The 19,087-nt window shown below is 46.1% G+C and overlaps 1 protein-coding gene and 1 pseudogene across 1 annotated transcript; both read right to left on the bottom strand.

Annotated features, from left to right (window-relative positions):
- Nucleotides 1-519: 519 nt before the first annotated feature.
- On the bottom strand, nucleotides 520-15,825 carry LOC137561889 (olfactory receptor 287-like). The gene is made up of 2 exons (XM_068273239.1): nucleotides 15,790-15,825; nucleotides 520-1,443 (listed from the first exon to the last, which is right to left on the bottom strand). The coding sequence occupies exons 1-2, from the start codon at nucleotides 15,823-15,825 to the stop codon at nucleotides 520-522; spliced, it is 960 nt and encodes a 319-aa protein (XP_068129340.1).
- Nucleotides 15,826-16,087: 262 nt separating this feature from the next.
- Nucleotides 16,088-17,035, bottom strand: LOC137561888 (olfactory receptor 11L1-like; annotated as a pseudogene).
- Nucleotides 17,036-19,087: the final 2,052 nt, after the last annotated feature.

The raw sequence follows: 19,087 nt of genomic DNA, 5'->3' as shown, positions 1-19,087 counted from the left end.
TGTCTCTGTGTCACTTTCATGTCTCTGCTGTTTCCTGTTATCTCACTCTTGTATGCATTGCTGTGCTGCTGTCTCTGTGTCTCTGTCATGTCTCTGCTGTTTTCAGTTACCTCTCACTCTGTTAGTGCTCTATTGTCTGTGTCTCTGCCTTGCTCAGACTGTCTCGCAAAAGGCTGGTTTCTTGTTTTGTGCCTCTGCTCGCCCTGGTGGCACCTGCATGCTCCCTTTACAGCAGCGCTTTCCACACAAAGTAAATACATATTTAACCCTTGGTGTGTGTGTGTCTGTTGCAATAACACACACAGGGTTACAGCGTCTGTCATGCATTGCAATGTAATAGCATAACAAAAACCACTGCAATAAAATTAACATATGTTAATCACTTATATCAAACCAGTAAACAGGTAAGACATTGTAATAACCTCACTGAAATTATTTAGATCTTTAGAAGCTAGAAGAACACTGGGAGCGTAAATCGTAGATCCATTGTTGTCCATATTGACACGTTTTATCTGGTCTTTAAATTTTAGCAAGCTTCTCCAGAGCCTTTTGAATATCTTTGTTCCTCAAACTATATATAATTGGATTTAGCAATGGGGTTACAACAGTATATAGCAATGAGAGGACTTTACTGAGGACTAAAGACTGCCCTTTGCTTGGAACAAAGTAAATAGCCATCAATGAGCCATAGTAAATAACCACCACAGTCAGGTGAGAACTGCAAGTGGAGAAGGCTTTCTGTTTGCCGGTCCCTGTAGGAATCCTTAGGATAGTTAAGGTGATGTAAATATATGATATTACAATCACAAGGCTTGGCAGAACTACGACTGGAACACAAAGCAAAAAAATTTCCATTTGCACCACAGAAGTATCAGAACAAGAAAGGTCCAGCAGAGGAAATAGGTCACAAAACAAGTGGTTTATGACCCTCCGACAGAAATGCAGGTTGCAAATTTTTGTAGCTGTTAAGATGAACATGGCAATGGTCAGGAGCCAACAGATTAAAACTAACTTCAAGGAGAGGACAAGGTCCATGATGGAATTATAACGCAAGGGGTTGCAAATGGCCAAGTAGCGATCAAAAGACATGACCATTAGGAGGAGACACTCTGATGTTTCAGCGGCCCCAAAGAAGAAAAACTGAGTAAGACAACCTGTTAGAGACATCTGAACATGTTCTTCTAAGAACGTTTTAAGCATGTTAGGAACAATATCAGCACTCAGCATGACATCTGCTACAGAGAGCTGGGAGATAAAGAAGTACATGGGGTGGCGGAGAGTCTTGCTGCAGCTCACTAAAAGGATTATCAAAAAGTTTCCACATATTGTCACAATGTAAGCCAAAAACAGCAAAATGAAGATGGCGACTTTAAAACTTCTAAGGTTCTGAAATCCTAGCAAAACTATAGTGGTGACCGTTGTCTGGTTTACTTCAAGAGCCGCCTACATTTATCGTACAATTAAAAAAAGAAAAGGCAGGTGACTTTTTTTAACGATTGTACTGTATGATTTAGTCAAATATCGACATACATGAAGAAAAAACAATCCATTTTATGGCAGACACAATCCACACTACCGATCCTGGTCTTGATGTGTCATGGTTTAACTGTAGAACAAAGTTTTGACTTTTTAAAATGGAAAACTAGCACTCTTAATGCATTACAGATAAAACAAAAAAAAAAAAATGAATATCGTGCAGAAATCCATTTGTTACAGTAATTTAACTTAAAAGAAAAAAACTAATATATGAAATAGGAACCCTTTGACCCTTTGAAGGTCTGAGTCTGACACGTTGAGCCTAGACTATGGAACCTTTTCACAATATTCTAATGGTCTGAGATTTTGATTTTGGGGTTCTCATAAGCTGTAAGCCATAATCATCAAATTATAACAAACAAAGACTTGAAATATTTGGCTTTGGGTTTTTTTTTTTTCTTAAGTTGAATTACTTTTAAAGAGGATCTGTAACATGAAAAGATCCCCTGGGGGGTACTCACCTCGGGTGGGGGAAGCCTCCGGATCCTAATGAGGCTTCCCACGCCGTCCTCCATCCGTCAGGGGTCTCGCTGCAGCCCTCCGTGCAGCGGTGACGTCAATATTTACCTTCCCGGCTCCTGCGCAGGCTCTCTGACGGCTGTCGGCTCCGAACTACACGGAAATACCCAATCGCCGTCGGATCTGCTCTACTGCGCAGGCGCAAGTTTCCTGCGCCTGCGCAGTAGAGCGGACCCGAATGAGATCGGGTATTTCCGTGTAGTTTGGAATGGAAAGCCGCCACAGCGCCCCCGCTGGAGCCAGCAAAGGTAGATATTGAACTGACAGTCGGCACAGTCGCCGGCTGTTCGGAGGGCTGCGGCGAGACCCCCGTGGGACAGAGGACGGCGTGGGAAGCCTCATTAGGATCCGGAGGCTTCCCCCACCCGAGGTGAGTACCCCCCAGGGGATCTTTTTAATGTTACAGAGTCTCTTTAAGTGGAATTACTAAAATAAATGGACTTTTGCTTGATATTCAAATTTTTTGAGTTTCATCTGTATGTTTTTTAAGGGCTCATTCACATCTAGGGTGTTTTCAGCATTTTTTCAAGTGCTGCCAATTTTAAAAATTGCCCTAAAAACGCTTGTGCAATGATTCCCTATGAGAGAGTTCACATCTGAGCTGGTTTGTTTCCGATCCGCTCAGCAAAGCGCTGCATGAGCCATTTTTGATGGAAGGTACAGGAAAAATGCAAAACCCTTGTGAAGCGATTGTCTTCACGTTTTTAAGAATAAATTTATTGTTTTTCTTATTTTCCGGGTCAAAGAGTTCACTTTCTGACACTTAAAAAAAGCAGCATGCAGTGGAGCACTGGGAGGCGCTAAAAAAATAAAAAATTGTGCACAAAATCGCAAAATACTAGTGTTTGCAATTTCGATTTTAGATGTGAACAAGGCCTAAAACCAGGCATACATAGGAACTGCTAATTTTTGGTACGTCCATAGTGTAAGCCTTAATGATTAAGATTATATCTAGACCTAAGCAATGCTCCTTAAGGCCTGGTGCACAGTGCACACCAGAAACCGCTAGCAGATCTGCAAAAAGCTAGCGTTTTTTGAAGCATTTTTTCTTATTATTATAAAGCGTTTTGCTAGCGTTTTGCGGTTTTGTGTAGTGTTTTTTACTTAAAGTGAATCGCTTTTGGTAGCATTTTTATGTAGCAGATTACAGATATTGTTACAGTAGCTGTTACTGAACAGCTACTGTAACAAAAACGCCTGGAAAACCGCTCTGATCTAGCGTTTTATCAAGCGTTTTTCGTTTTTCCTATACTTAACGTTGAAGGCAGAAATGCCTCCGAAATCCAAAAAATGCCGCAACCCGGGAGTTTGCGTTTCAGCTAAAACCGACCCGCTCTGGTGTGCACCAGCCCATTGAAATACATTACCCAAGCGTTTCCTCAGCCGCAAGCTTTCCTAAAAACACAACCGAACCACTCTGGTGTGCACTAGGCCTAAAGGTAACTTAAAATTAATTAAATCTGGTGTGTTGAATTCACCTGGGGCTTCTTTTAGCCCCCTGTATTTATTTTGTTCTAATGTAGGACATTAGACTATGATTATGGTATGATTTGATTGTAAGCTTCTGTGAGGAAACTCAGTGACATGACTATGTATTCCTCTGTAAAGTGCTGCAGAATATGCCAGTGCTATATAAATGCATAATAAAAAAAATAATTATTATTATTATAATGGACATTAGACTATGATCATGGTATGATTAGATTGTGAGCTCATCTGAGCATAACCAAAGACATGACTAAGTGCTCTGTAAAATGCTGCAGAAAATTTCAGTGCTATAAATAATAATAATAATAATAATAATAATAATAATAATAATAATAATAATAATAATATAGGACATTAGCTATGGTAGGAATTATAATATTGCAAGTAAATGACAAATGCGGCAACCATGAGGCCTCCAAATGACAACTTCAGCAACCATGAGGCCTCGCCTCCAAGTGACAAATGCAGCAACCATGAGGCCTCCAAGTGACAAATGCAGCAACCATGAGGCCTCCAAGTGACAAATGTGGCAACCATGAGAACTCCAACTGACCAATAAATCAACCATGATGTCTCTAAATGACCTACACAGCAACCACAAGGTTTCTAAGTGACCAATAAAGCAACCATGAGGCCTCCAAGTTATTAATACAGCAACTATGAGGACTGTGACAAATGTAGTAACCATAGGCTGAGAGGTGAAAAAATAGAAACAGAGGGTGAGAGATAGGGTGAACAGAGAGATGAACAGATATTCAGAGAGAGACAGAAGTTAATAGAGAAATTAACAGAGAGGGTGGGAAGACAGTGAGTGGATGGGCAGACTGTAAGTAGGTGGGCAGCAAGAGAGAGACAATGGGTGGACAGAGAGACAAACAGAGGGTAAGAGATGGAAGGAGAGATAGATGGACAGAGAAGATGTGACAGATGGACAGTGGCCTGGGTGGGCAGACAGTGAGTGGGTGGGCAGCAAGAGAGAGACCGTGGGTAGAAGGAGAGACAGACAGAGGGTAAGAGATGGAAGGAGAGATAGATGGACAGAAAGGATGGAGCAGATAGACAGTAGGTGGGCAGACATTTAGTGGGTAGACAGAGAGAGACAGGAGAGTTGGTAGGAGAGAGACAGAGGGTTATGCCTGACACACACAGTGCAATTTCCAATCTGATTGATGGGTCTAATCGATAATTTACAACACGTCTGATATTTTCTGATTACTTCTGCACAAAAACGATCAGAAATCAGATTGGACCTTTCGGAAATTAATGATTCAACCCGTCAATCTGATGGGAAATTGCATGGTGTGTACCAAGCATAATAGAGGGTTGACAGAGAGATAGACAGTGAGTAAGCAGAGAGAGAGACAAAGGGTAGGCAAACAAATACAGAGAGTGGTAAAAGTAAAAGTGATAATGAATATGGACAACAAGAACACTGGACTGGCTGGCTAAGTATATTTGGGTGTTATGTTGCAGTGGGTGCTAAGTGCATTTAGGTGGCATGTTCAAGTGGGTGCTAAGCACCTTTGGGTTTTGAGCAGTGTGTGCTAAGCTACGGTGGGTGCTGCAGTGGGTGTTAAGCTACAGTGGGTGCTGCAGTGGGTGTTAAGCTACAGTGGGTGCTAAGTTACAATGGGCTTGATTCACAAACCCGTGCTAACTGTTAGCATGGGCGTGCTAAACAGTTAGCACGTGAAGGGGGCTTTTGTGCACGCAAAGTCCCGTGATCACACGATCGCGGACATTTGTGAACGATAACGCAGACTTTTGTGCGCGATCGCATGCAAAAGTCAGCAATATCGCATGCAAATATCCATGATCGCGGGACTTTGCGCGCGCAAAAGTCCACGAGCGGCACTTCGCATGCTAACTGATCAAGCCCAATGGGTGCTAAACCAAAGTGGGGGCAGCATTGGGTGCTAAGCTACAGTGGGTGTTGCACTGGATGCTAAGCTACAGTGGGTGCTGCACTGTATGCTAAGCTACAGTGGGTGCTGCACTGGATGCTAAGCTACAGTGGGTGCTGCACTGGATGCTAAGCTACAGTGGGTGCTGCACTGGATGCTAAGCTACAGTGGGGGCAGCACTGGGTGCTAAGCTACAGTGGGTGCTTCACTGGTTGCTAAGCTACAGTGGGTGCTGTACTGGGTGCTAAGCTACAGTGGGTGCTGCAGTGGGATGCTAAGTTACAGTGGGTGCTGAAGTGTGTGTTAAGCTACAGTGGGTGCTAAGTTACAATAGGTGCTAAACTACAGTGGGTCCTAAGCTACAACTGGAGCTGCTGCGGGTGCTAAACTACAGCGGGAGCTAAGCTACAGTGGGTACTGCATTGGGATGCTACGGATCAGCTTATTTCGGCACACAGCTCTGAGAGCCGAGCGCTGAAACTGGGCACCCCATAGCAGCAATGCTATGCTGCGTGAGGCGCATAGTAGTAATTCGCTGCCAGAACCCAAATTACATCTCCCTCCGAGTTGAGACAACTCGGAGGGGGAACAGTATTTAACGCCGCCTCGGAGTTTAGCGGCAGCGGTGAGAGCCGTCATTCGGATCTCAGCGCGCCGAACTGAGTGGCGCCGAAATAACTGGCACACGGGATGCTAAGTTACAGTGAGTCCTGCTGTGGCATGGAAAGTTACAGTGGGGGCTTCTCTCCCAGCACGAGCGCAGCCCTGATCTTCATTCTGAAAAAACCTTGTCAGAATTCTTTGAAAGTGCTTGACAACGGGTTACCAGAGGATGGCATTGGAACCCTCTATAGCATCCAGAGGCTTCCCTCTTTTTAGGTAAGTATGTGTTTTTTGTACCCAAGATTCACCTCGGATACACTGAAAAGGAAGGTACTATTTTGAACAAATGTGACAGGTTTCACTGTGGCTCCTTTCATCAACCATTGTTTTTTTAGTAAAAAAAAGTCAGCCATTTCCCTTTTTCCCCTCCTTTTTATTAAGTTTATCAAATGCTCAGACCAACTTGCAGCACTCAGAAAGCATTGCCAGCAGTAGAGTGTACCAAATGGGGTAAGGGGTGTAGATGACATCATTGATACTTTGGTAATGTTTATCCCTTCTCTTTCCCCGCAGCAGTTCAGTTCTAGACATGGTTATTTTAGCCAAAAGATGCCACTAAAAATGTAATCTAGAGGAGCTTTCACAAAAAATCAATAAACGCATTACACATAACACAAAGAGCATGTGATGAGCATAAAACAAGACATCCTCGTTTCAAAAAAAGCAAAGATAACATTTGAGCTTTATTGGAAAATATAATTTCTGCCTTTAAAACTGCTTGGTACGGAGCTTACACTGGTCTCTGTGTCCATCTTATCACATCGGAAACAAGGTGTCCATCTGTGACCTGTCATGTAGGGAGATGAGAGGACTTGTAATAAATCAGGATTGTTCTATTAGCTCATAGTGCTGCAGCAAGCATACTTTCCATAGAATCATACTATCTTGCTGCTCACAGACTGAGGACCAGTGTTTATATTCAGTAAATCAGGTCCCTGTGGAATTCTTCAATCTGTGGAGATTTCTGTTGTGTTCAAATCAGGCAGGGACCAAGAACTTTCTCTGATCATCTTTACAACAACAACAACAAAAATAATCATATTTTGATTCATGATGGTCAATGGCATATTTTTCATTTTACTTATTTTATATATTTTTTTGCATTTATTTTCTAATATATAGTGAAAACAATCAAATCTATTCTTATTTATATATTTAATTATGTAATTATTTTTGCTTTCTAGTATCTAATGTTGCTCATTGATGGTAAAATCCCACGACCGATCAATCAAACAATTTCATGCACAATAAAGGAAATCTAAAGTGTAAAAAATACAAAAAACAAACAAACAAACAAAAATAGGTTTAACTTAACTGGGGCTTCTTGCAGTCATCCTGTGCCCGCGCTGTCCTCCTGAAACCCCCCCGGCCAACAGCAAAGATCCCCTAGCTGACCTCCTTATAAGCTGACACTTAGGCAAGAATCTTTGTGGCCTGTGATTGGTTCCTGTGTACATGTGGCTGGCCACTGATTGGATGCCTGATATATTTAAGCTTGCTGAGTGCACTCTGACTTTGCCTGTGTTAGCGTATGCTTCTGCTTACTGCGGTGCTGGGTGCTCTCTGAACCTGTGGATTGCTTTGCTGGACTTTGACCCTATTGCTTGTTACTGGACTCTGCCTGATTGCTGCCTGGACTGAACGAATGCTTGTTGATGGACTCTCCCTGTTTGCTGCCCGACCTGACCTGTCCATTGCCTGACCTTGATTTCTGCCTAGCCCTTCTTACCTGTGATATATATATATATAGAGAGAGGGGACAATTAGGCAATGGGCTTGAGGAGGGGCATGGCAGATGGATGTGTTGTTGTTATCAGTAGACGGCCTATACTGGTGCAGCTATACCTCGCTACCTATACTGGGGACACCTATACCTGGCTATCTATACAGGGAGCCCCTATACCTGGCTACCTGTATTGTGGGCACCTAGTCTGGCTACCTATACTGGGGGCACCTATACCTGGCTATCTATACTGGGGCACCTATGCCTGGCTACCTATACTGGGGGCACCTATGCTTGGCTACCTGTATTGGAGGCACCTAGCCTGGCTACCTATACTGGGGGCACCTATGCTTGGCTACCTGTATTGGAGGCACCTAGCCTGGATACATATACTGGGGGCACCTATGCTTGGCTACCTGTATTGGAGGCACCTAGCCTGGATACCTATACTGGGGGCACCTATGCTTGGCTACCTGTATTGGAGGCACCTAGCCTGGATACCTATACTGGGGGCACCTATGCATAGCCTGTGTTTAGTGCTGGGCTGTGTCACAAGGAAATGGAAATGTGAGTAAACGCGGAAGAGCCGCCGCCATGAGCCAGCGGCAGGCGGCTCTTTCCGCGCACGGACGCGCCACACACGGAGAGGTAGCCGCCTCCCCTCAGCGTGAGGCGGCTATCTCCGTGCAGGCGTCTGCGGAGCACGGAGAAACCGCCGCGTTGGACGCAGCGGTTAGTGCGCATACCCCCGCTGCGGAGACACCGCAGAGCGGGGCTGCTGTGGCTGGGACTCGTAGTCCCTCAGGTTTCAGAGTGACGCGCGCACTCAGGCAGGATTTATGACACTCAGTAAGGAGTCAGCTGACCAGGCTGGTCAGCTGACTCTAGCTCCACTTCCCATTGGTCCAGCACTTAGGGAGGTGCTGGGGGGACACCTGTGTATATATACTGCTACCTGGTCATTCCTCTGGTGTCTGGCGTTGCGATCACATACGTGGGAGCACCCAGATCCGTAGTCAGATCCGCAAGTGTGCCGGGACCAGCTGGAGCTGTAATCCTACACTAAGCTAGATTCTGTTGATAGCTAAAGTACTAGTTTGATTGTGATTATCTGTTATGACCTATTGCCTGCCTGACCATTCTCCTGAACTCTGACCTGGCCTGCGGAAGGAATCCGTGCAGTACTCCTGACTGCGCTGAGGCTTGTCCTCAAAGTGTTACTGTTACACCAAACACTACACTCTACTCAGGTGAACAGAGGTTAGCTAGTATATCGGATTATCGGTGATACTGCAGATCACTTATAATCTGGTATACATCTGTATTCCCTGTGATACTGCAGATCACCGGTAATCAGATCCTCTCTGTGCTTCACCGATCGTTACAGAACGCCAGACCAAAAAAACAGATGGAATCACGCGCTGATCCTCTGACTGTGCTTGCCACTTCGGTGGATAACATCCATCAAGCACTGGGCCAGCACAAAGCCTTAATTGATGCCTTATCAGGCTCTGTGAAAACCCTCTAGACGTCAGTTGATTCAGTGCGATCCCCTCTTAGTGATGACATACGTATGCCTGTACTTGATAAATTTTCCGGCCACAAGTCTGACTTCCGGAATTTCAGGAGTAGAGTGTTATCGTATTTCGAGTTGAGACCCCGATCCTCGGGGACTGAGACCCAACGGGTCATCTTTATTAAAACTTTGCTGACTGGTGACTCCCAGTCCTGGGCATATAACCTACCCCCTACTGATACAGCTCTGACCTCGGTAGAGGAATTCTTTAAGGCCATGGCCGTAATTTACGACGACCCTGACCTTGCTGCGTCCTCTGAGTGGAAGCTCAAACTTTTGCGGCAAGGCAGAGGTTCGGTCGAGGATTATGCGGCAGAATACCGTAGGTGGTCAGTCACCGCTAGATTTGACAACTTTGCCCTGATGGATTACTTCTTGTCTGGGTTGTCGGAGGAGGTCTCTGACCTAATGTTAACCGTACCCGAGCCCAAGACAGTTGATGAGGCCATATCATCGGCCATTCGAGTTGATCGCAGGTTACGCCATCAGAGGCAGGCTAGGGGCAGTCACCGTGTCAGGGTGACATCGTACGCGGCACCATCCGCTACACCCCTAGTAACACCTTCTCCGCCTGTCTCACCCTCCCCGGCCTTGCCTCCGCCCGAACCAATGCAGATTGGTCGATCGAAACTGACCCAGGTGGAGCGAAGGCGGAGAATGACGGAACAGCTGTGCCTGTATTGTGCAGCAGCAGGGCATAGAGTGCGAAACTGCCCTAACAGGTCGGGAAACGAGTTTGCCTAGGAGTAGTGGCGGGTGACACCCTGGGCACACAAATTTCACCCCTTAAAGAGAAAAAATTGCTTCTCCCTTGTACTGTTACATGGGAGGATAAATCTGTATCCACTGAAGCTTTTATTGACTCTGGCTCAGCGGCTAATTTTATGAACTTCAAATTTGCTCAGGAGTTGGGTCTTCCACTCACTCCTGTGAGACCCCCCATTCAGGTTACGGCAGTGGACGATTCCCCTCTGCAACGGAATCGTGCCCTGTCACAGACTCCGATGGTGAAACTCACCATAGGGGTATTGCATGGGGAACAGTTACAATTTTTTGTGTTACACATGTCAACCTCCACTATTATCTTAGGCATGCCGTGGTTGCAAATCCATTCACCGCACATAGACTGGGCCACGGGTCAGTTAACCTCCTGGTCTCCTCATTGTTTTCAACAGTGTTTGGGGAAGTTAACATTGGGGCAAACCAGAGTTCAGGTGGGAGGTGTACCAGACCAGTATGCGGAATATTCTGATGTTTTCTGCCCCAAAGCAGCCGATAAATTGCCTCCACATTGCCCTTTCGACTGTCCCATTGATCTCTGTTCTGGTTGTGTACCCCCCCCGGGGTCATTTGTACAATTTGTCGGGGCCCGAAAAATTGGCTATGCAGGAGTACATCAGGGAGAATCTGGTCAAAGGTTTTATTCGCCCGTCCCGGTTGCCTGCTGGGGCAGGCTTCTATTTTGTAAAAAAGAAAGTCGGAGGCCTGCGGCCTTGCATCGATTACCGCGGTCTTAACAAAATTACAGTAAAGAATCGCTATCCGCTACCCCTGATAGACGATTTGTTCACACAGATCACTGGCGCCCAGATCTTTTCTAAGCTGGATTTGCGAGGTGCGTACAACCTGGTACGCATAAGAAAGGGCGATGAGTGGAAAACGGCCTTTAATACACCGGACGGGCATTATGAGTACCTGGTGATGCCCTTCGGGTTATGTAATGCCCCGGCCGTTTTCCAGGAACTCATCAACGAGGTCTTCAGAGAGGTGTTGGGGAAATTTGTTCTAGTCTATCTAGACGATATTCTTATCTTCTCCAACAATCTCTCTGAACATAGGACCCATGTGAGGTTCGTTTTGAACAGGCTAAGGCAGAACCTATTGTACGCAAAACTAGAAAAGTGTATCTTCGAGGTAACATCTGTCGCTTTCCTGGGGTACATAATTTCCACCACAGGCCTGTCTATGGATCCTGCCAAGGTCTCCGCTGTTCTAGAATGGCCTCAGCCGGTAGGCTTGAAATCGCTTCAGCGGTTTCTTGGCTTCGCCAACTATTATAGGAGGTTCATAAAGGGGTACTCTACGGTCATTTCTCCACTTACCAGTCTCACCAAGAAAGGGGCAGATACCACTCACTGGTCTCCTGAGGCGTTATAGGCTTTTGCCACCCTGAAGGGCCTATTTTGTTCTGCACCCATCCTCAGACATGTGGATACGTCTTTTCCGTTTATTGTTGAGGTGGATGCTTCAGAGGTTGGGGTGGGGGATGAGCTGTCTCAGCGATCTGGCTTGCAGGGTAGAATGCACCTGTGTGCTTGCTTCTCCCGTAGGTTCTCCCCTGCGGAAAGGAACTACGATATTGGCAACAGAGAGCTCTTAGCCATTAAGTTAGCTTTCGAGGAATGGCAACATTGGTTAGAGGGAGCGGAGCATACGGTCACGGTCTACACTGACCACAAAAATATAGAGTACATCGAGGGGGCTAAGAGGTTGAGCCCTCGCCAGGCTCGTTGGTCATTATTTTTCTCTCGGTTCTCTTTCATTATTACGTACACCCCGGGTAGCAAGAATGTCAAGGCGGATGCTTTATCCAGGTGCTTTGAGTCAGAGACAGCACAGCCCTCCACTCCAGAGACTATTATTCCCCAGAGGTTGGTACTGGCCGCAACAGAGACTTGGGAGGATTGGAAGGGGACTCTAATTCCCTTGCAACAAGACATCCCGGAAGGAAAGCCCGCAGGGGTGCTGTTCATTCCGCTACCGTTCCGTCTCCAGGTTCTAGAGATGTTCCATGCGCATAAAAATGCTGGGCATCCTGGGGCATCTAGAACACAGGATCTGGTAGCCATATGCACCTGGTGGCCGTCCTTGGCAGCTGATTGCAAGGAATACGTGAGGGAATGTGCGATTTGTGCCAAGAGTAAACCCTCCCAGCTAACACCTGTGGGTACCTTGCAGCCTTTACCCACCCCGAGTGAGCCATGGACTCATTTGTCCATGGATTTTGTAGGTGAACTTCCCAAGTCAGAAGGTATGTCGGTCATTTGGGTGGTAGTCGACCGCTTCAGTAAAATGGCCCATTTCGTGCCCTTGAAAGGACTCCCCTCGGCCCAGGAATTGGCTGACCTGTTTATTACACATGTGTTCCGGCTGCACGGCATTCCGGAAAACATAGTGTCGGATCGGGGAGTCCAGTTCGTTTCTAAATTCTGGAGGGCATTCTGCCAACAAATGGGCATGAAGCTGTCATTTTCATCGGGCTACCACCCACAGACCAATGGGCAAACGGAGAGAATCAACCAGTCATTGGAGCAATTTTTGAGGTGCTATGTTGCGGAGACACAGAGCGACTGGGTCAGATTTCTGCCTTTCGCGGAGTTCGCACAAAATAATTTGAAAAGCTCTTCCACCGGATTCTCTCCGTTCCAGGTTGTGTCTGGAAGATTGCCCAAGTTCTCACCGTTGCCAGTGGCCTCCACCCCGTTTCCAGCTCTGGAGACCTGGCAGAGGTCTTTTAACCTCCCTGGCGGTTTGTTAAAATCCACCAGGGGGCAGCAAATACCTTTTTTTAATTTTTTTTTTTTTCATGTAGCGAGACAATGTCTCGCTACATGATAGCCGCTGCTGAGCGGCATCCCCCCAGCCCCTCCGATCGCCGCCGGCGAACGGAGATCAAGATATCCCGTTCAAAGAACGGGATCTCTTGGAGGGCTTCCCCCGTCGCCATGGCGACAGGGCGGGATGACGTCACCGACGTCATCGACGTCGTGACGTCAAAGGGGAATCCGATCCACCCCACGGCGCTGCCTGGCACTGATTGGCCAGGCAGCTCACGGGGTCTGGGGGGGGGGGGCGGCTGCGGCGACGGGTATAGCGGCGGATCGGCGGGCAGCGGCGGCGATCGGAGGTTACACGCAGCTAGCAAAGTGCTAGCTGCGTGTAACAAAAAAAAAATTATGCAAATCGGCCCAGCGGGGCCTGAGCGGTGCCTCCCGGCGGCATAGCCCGAGCTCAGCTCGGGCTTACCGCCAGGGAGGTTAAAGACATTTGGCGCACAGTGAGAGATAGTGTACAAAAGGCGTTTTTTAGTCAAAAGGGTCAAGCTGACAAAAGACGTTCAGTAGAGTGTAGCTTCCAGCCCGGAGACTTGGTTCGGGTGTCCACACGTCATTTTGCCCTGAAACAGCCCTCAGATAAATTGGGCCCCAGGTTTGTCGGTCCATTTCCGGTAGCAAAAAAGATTAATAATGTTACGTATACCGTTGACCTTCCCACCAGCATGCGGGGGGTAAGGTCCTTCCACGTGTCCCTTCTTAAACCAGCAGTCCAGGTGGGTCCCACTCCTCCTCCTCCCGTGTTGGTAGATGCCCAACACGAATATGAAGTGGAAAAGATATTAGATTCACACATGGTACAAAACTCTGTACAATATCTCGTACATTGGAAAGGGTATGGCATTGAGGAGAGGCAATGGGTACCTGGGAACCGTATGCATGCAGATGAGTTAGTGAGGGAGTTTCATGCTTTACATCCAGAAAAACCTGGAAGGAGCTGTCCGGAGTCCACTCCTGGGGAGGGGGGGGTACTGTGAGTAAACGCGGAAGAGCCTCCGCCATGAGCCAGCGGCAGGCGGCTCTTTCCGCGCACGGACGCGCCACACACGGAGAGGCAGCCGCCTCCCCTCAACATGAGGCGGCTGTCTCCGTGCAGGCGTCTGCGGAGCACGGAGAAACCGCCGCGTTGGACGCAGCGGTTAGTGCGCATACCACCGCTGCGGAGACACCGCAGAGCAGGGCTGCTGTGGCTGGGATTCGTAGTCCCTCAGGTTTCAGAGTGACGCGCGCACTCAGGCAGGATTTATGACACTCAGTAAGGAGTCAGCTGACCAGGCTGGTCAGCTGACTCTAGCTCCACTTCCCATTGGTCCAGCACTTAGGGAGGTGCTGGGGGGACACCTGTGTATATATATATACTGCTACCTGGTCATTCCTCTGGTGTCTGGCGTTGCGATCACATACGTGGGAGCACCCAGATCCGTAGTCAGATCCGCAAGTGTGCCGGGACCAGCTGGAGCTGTAATCCTACACTTAGCTAGATTCTGTTGATAGCTAAAGTACTAGTTTGATTGTGATTATATGTTATGACCTATTGCCTGCCTGACCATTCTCCTGAACTCTGACCTGGTACTCCGATATTTCTGATACTCTGTTGCCGAACCCCGGCTCGTTTCTAGACTCTGTTTCCGTCTCCTGATTCTGTACCTCGATATATCTGATACCCCGTTGCTGAACCCTGCCTGTACTTTGACTCCGTCTTTGCCTCCTGATCTTGTACCTTATCTGCCCGTGTGTGTACGACCTGGCTTGTCCGACCTCGAGAACCGACCTTGCTGTTAGAGGCGGTTCCTCGCACTGTTAGTGACCCTTTCTCCTGAGGGTTACTTTCAGACTACCCTTCCTACTGTCAGCCTGACTCCTCCCATCTTGGAGAGTTCAGGCCTGCGGAAGGAATCCGTGCAGTACTCCTGACTGCGCTGAGGCTTGTCCTCAAAGTGTTACTGTTACACCAAACACTACACTCTACTCAGGTGAACAGAGGTTAGCTAGTATATCGGATTATCGGTGATACTGCAGATCACTTATAATCTGGTATACATCTGTATTCCCTGTGATACTGCAGATCACCGGTAATCAGATCCTCTCTGTGCTTCACCGATCATTACAGGAAAGCAGAGTTGTGTGTGTTTGGGGGGGGGGGGGGGAGATGAGGGGGAGAGATAGACCCAAAATTCTGTATCCGGGCCCAGAGGTCTGTAGCTATGCCACTGTCTACAGATAGCCTCTTACTTACAAACTACTGGAGTTACAATGTTTCAGTGGTACAAATAAACTTGTCTTCATGTACAAAATCTACAGTACTGCTTTTTATTACATCTTTTTGTTTGTAAGTTTTACACCATTGTAGATTCTGCAATAAGAAGCTTAAAAATGTTAAAAAAAACATACTGAAAACAACCAAAAACACAGTCTATACTATACGCATTGCCCATATCCAGAGTAGTCAAAGTAAATCATTTATGCATGTTTCACCATATTTACCACAGGATTCAACTTGCAAACAAAGTCAACTTACAATCTCCCAGGTTGTTTAAAAGTATGTGAGCCTTTTAACCATGTATATATCGATATATATCAATATACCTAACCCTAACTCACCCCGCCACAAGATCCACCAATATCAGTGCCACCTTTCACTGCTAAGAAAAACCCCTCCACCAATAGCTGAGTTAACTAAAACCGCCGGCAAAATTAACAGCAGGACACCACTATAGTTGCAACTAACATTGCGGTCCATGTGTGGCGTCCATTTTACCAAATTACCTGCTTAGATCTGGACAAGTAGACAAGAACTACCATTACATGCCATAACTGCCATTTGCTGGAAATTTAGGCTATCAAGGCTCCACCCCACTACCTCCATAATGAAATAAAAAAAAAAAACCAGTCTAACCAGTTCAATGTTACTTTGTTTTTGTTTTGTTTTTTGTTTGTATGTTTTTTTACGTAAAACGTCATTGTGTCGTATCATAGTCAGGTATAGATTTCAAGACACAAAACAAATCTTAGATAACCCTCCTGCATGAGTAACTATGTGTTTGTGGCACATTTGGTGAATGACTTATTTGTCTAATTCCCACCATTTGAATTGGAATCTATGGTGGTATAATCTGATAGCTTCTTTGATGTCCTTATTTCTTAAACTGTATATAATGGGATTGAGCATTGGTGTCACCACAGTGTACAATAAGGAAATCACTTTGGTTACAGTTGATGATAGACCTTTTGATGGAAGTACATATACACCAAGAAGTGTTCCATAGAACAAGCAAACCACAATCAGATGGGAGCTGCAAGTGGAGAAAGATTTCCATCTACCAGGATGGGAAGAAATTTTTAAAACTGACTGAATAATGCATCCATATGATGATACAATTATCATAAATGGGAGCACTAATATGGGGAGAGTTAATACGAAGACCTCCAGATGAATGCTGTATGTATCTGAGCAGGACAGCTCCAGAATAGGATCCATGTCACAGAAGAAATGATCAATGACATTTGGTCCACAGAAATCTAGAGCAGATAGCATAATCACCGTCACTAGTGTGAGGGACGAGCCTAACAACCAAGAAAGAAGAATCAACCACAGAAAGAAAGGATAGTTCATATTTACGGAATACCGCAGTGGGTTGCAAATAGCAAGATACCTGTCATAAGACATCACTGTTAATATGTAGCACTCTAATGTTTCAGAAGTACCAAATATCTAAAACTGTGTGAGGCAACCACTGAGGGACATCAAGAGTCTGTCATTCATTATAGCAGCAAGTGTGTTAGGGACAATGTCTGTGGTCAGCAGGATGTCCGATATAGAGAGTTGAGTGAGGAAGATGTACATGGGCTTTTGTAGCTTTTTGGTTCTGGTCACTAGCATGATAATCAGGAGGTTTCCACAAACTGTTACACAATAAATTGCAAAGAGTAGAACAAACATAGGATTCTTCGACTTGTAGAGATCTGAGAATCCAAGAAGAACGATGATCATGGTCTGGTTCTTTCTAAACATCTCTTCAAATGAAAAAAAAAAGAAAGAAAAAAAAAAGATTAGCAAAATATGTCCCTTTTAGAAAGTAATTAAACAGACTATAAGGAAACACAGATTACATTTACAGAAGTTAAAAGACTTAACATGGAAAATGCAGACTATTTAATCCATTAAATCAAATTTCTATGAAGAAGATAACATAGTAGGTATCCTGAAGGAGTAGTAGAAGATACATTTAAAGTGTAACTGAGATGAGTCAGAAAAAGCATCTTTACTTACCTGGAACTTTTTCCAGTCTCCTATAGTCCGCTTGGTGCTCCCTTGATGTTTTCTCAGTCTGATTTCTGTGCCACTGAAAGTCCAAGTCTGTGACTTTGCTCAATCGCAGACTACTGTAAATGTGTTTACATATGCAAACAATAGCCTTAGAGAAGACCAGGACTAGCAGACAGGGGAACAGCATAGACAATGGAATTTGCCTCCGAGGGAGATGAGTTGATCCAATGGACAGATCTCTTGCAGGTTAGGGGTCTGGGGTCGCAAGCCATTGTACACACATTTGATAAATAACAGAGATGGTCAATATTGGCCGCCACAGCCAACTTTAGACAAGCATGAGCACAAGCCTTTAGCTAGTCCTGGTCTTATCTGAGGCCATTGTTTGAATATGTAAACAAGGCAATAAAAAACTCAGCATGTGGGACACAGCTATTGGACACAACACCAATGGAAGATCTCAATTACAATAACTGGCATCCAAAGTGAACATAAAACAAACATAATACATTACAGAAACATCAAACTACAAGACATAGCATAATATTGTTACAGGTTTGCCACAATGTTAGGAGTGAAGTTGTTCCTCAATGGGATCTGGGCTCTTTTCTGCAAGTTGGTCATCAACAAATGCTGCACAGTGCCACACACCCATCATCTGGTTTGAGGATAAAGCAGGATTAGACTGGAGAACGCCATGCAACCACTCTTCCTGTTTTTCTTTTGTTCTGTATCTTCCTTTTCCTGCGCCACTTCCCTGACAGTGACAGTTACAACATGCAAAGTGCCCATGCTTGTACTGTCCCGCCAGTAGCCCTTTGATTTGACATCCATGAAGTGGGTTGGAATCTACTTCCCTCTCCTCTGTGCTGCTGCATTTCCTCAATGTCAAAGTCTAAGCGGCTGCTGCTAACCCTTCCATGGGCCTGTGGTCCCCAGTCTATCCTTGGGCTTTTAGTTTCCAGACCATCATCATCATCATTATCATCATCATTGTTATCATCATCATCATCATCATCACCATTTACACCAATGTCATCACAAGCAGCTTCTTCTGCAGATTCATCTCATCTGTCACTTAAAGGGAACCAGAGATGGGGACATGAAAAAGATGTTATACATACATGGGACTTCCCCCAGCCCCATATGCTCTGATCGATCCCACGGCGCCGTTCTCCGCTGGCCGCATCTACGAGAACCGGCTCCCGTCCCTGACGTCATCGGAGCCAGCCTACGCAGGAGAAGTGCGCCCTCTACGTATCTCTCCATCGGCTGCTGCAGAGATACGCAAACTGCGCACTTCCCTTACGCTCAGACTGGCTCCGACTGATGGTAGAGCGGGGTCCCGGTTCTCATAGCTGCGGGCAGCAGAGGATTGCGGCGTGGGATAGATCAGAATGTATGGGGCAGGAGGAAGCCCCAGGTATGTATAAAATCTTTTTCCTGTTCATCTGTGGTTCCCTTTAAGAAACCCCCACTTAGTCCTGCACACATGGGCTCAGAGGATCACTCTCTGCTTCTTGCATTGGACTTTTAGCAGACAAATCATTTGGCTGATAAAATAGCATGGGTGATTCTGTGGGAGGTAAAGTCAAATGTGGTACAGTGATAATTGGACAGTCGGTGGGTCCTGGCATTGCCTTACTACTGCCTCCAGAAGAGCATGCTACAGATGTGCCCTGAAAGACCACTTTACAATAATGACTGTCATCATGATGTGGCCGTCTGGGCATAGTAGATCCTCTAAATACTTGCTGCAAGGTTCTCCGTCTCACCTCTTTGTGATGTTACAGATTG

Source organism: Hyperolius riggenbachi, chromosome 3 (assembly GCF_040937935.1).
Source record: "Hyperolius riggenbachi isolate aHypRig1 chromosome 3, aHypRig1.pri, whole genome shotgun sequence".
Lineage (NCBI taxonomy): Eukaryota > Metazoa > Chordata > Amphibia > Anura > Hyperoliidae > Hyperolius > Hyperolius riggenbachi.
The sequence above is the reverse complement of the archived record's forward strand: the minus strand, read 5'-3'. Positions and strand labels throughout refer to the sequence as shown.

What these genes read in the sequence shown, in the direction of transcription:
- LOC137561889 (XM_068273239.1), bottom strand. Translation starts at nt 15,825, where the DNA reads ATGGTAGTTCTTGTCTACTTGTCCAGATCTAAGCAG. An exon ending in ACTTGTCCAGATCTAAGCAG is followed by an intron (nt 1,444 to 15,789) that starts GTAATTTGGTAA and finishes CGATAAATGTAG; the next exon opens with GCGGCTCTTGAAGTAAACCA.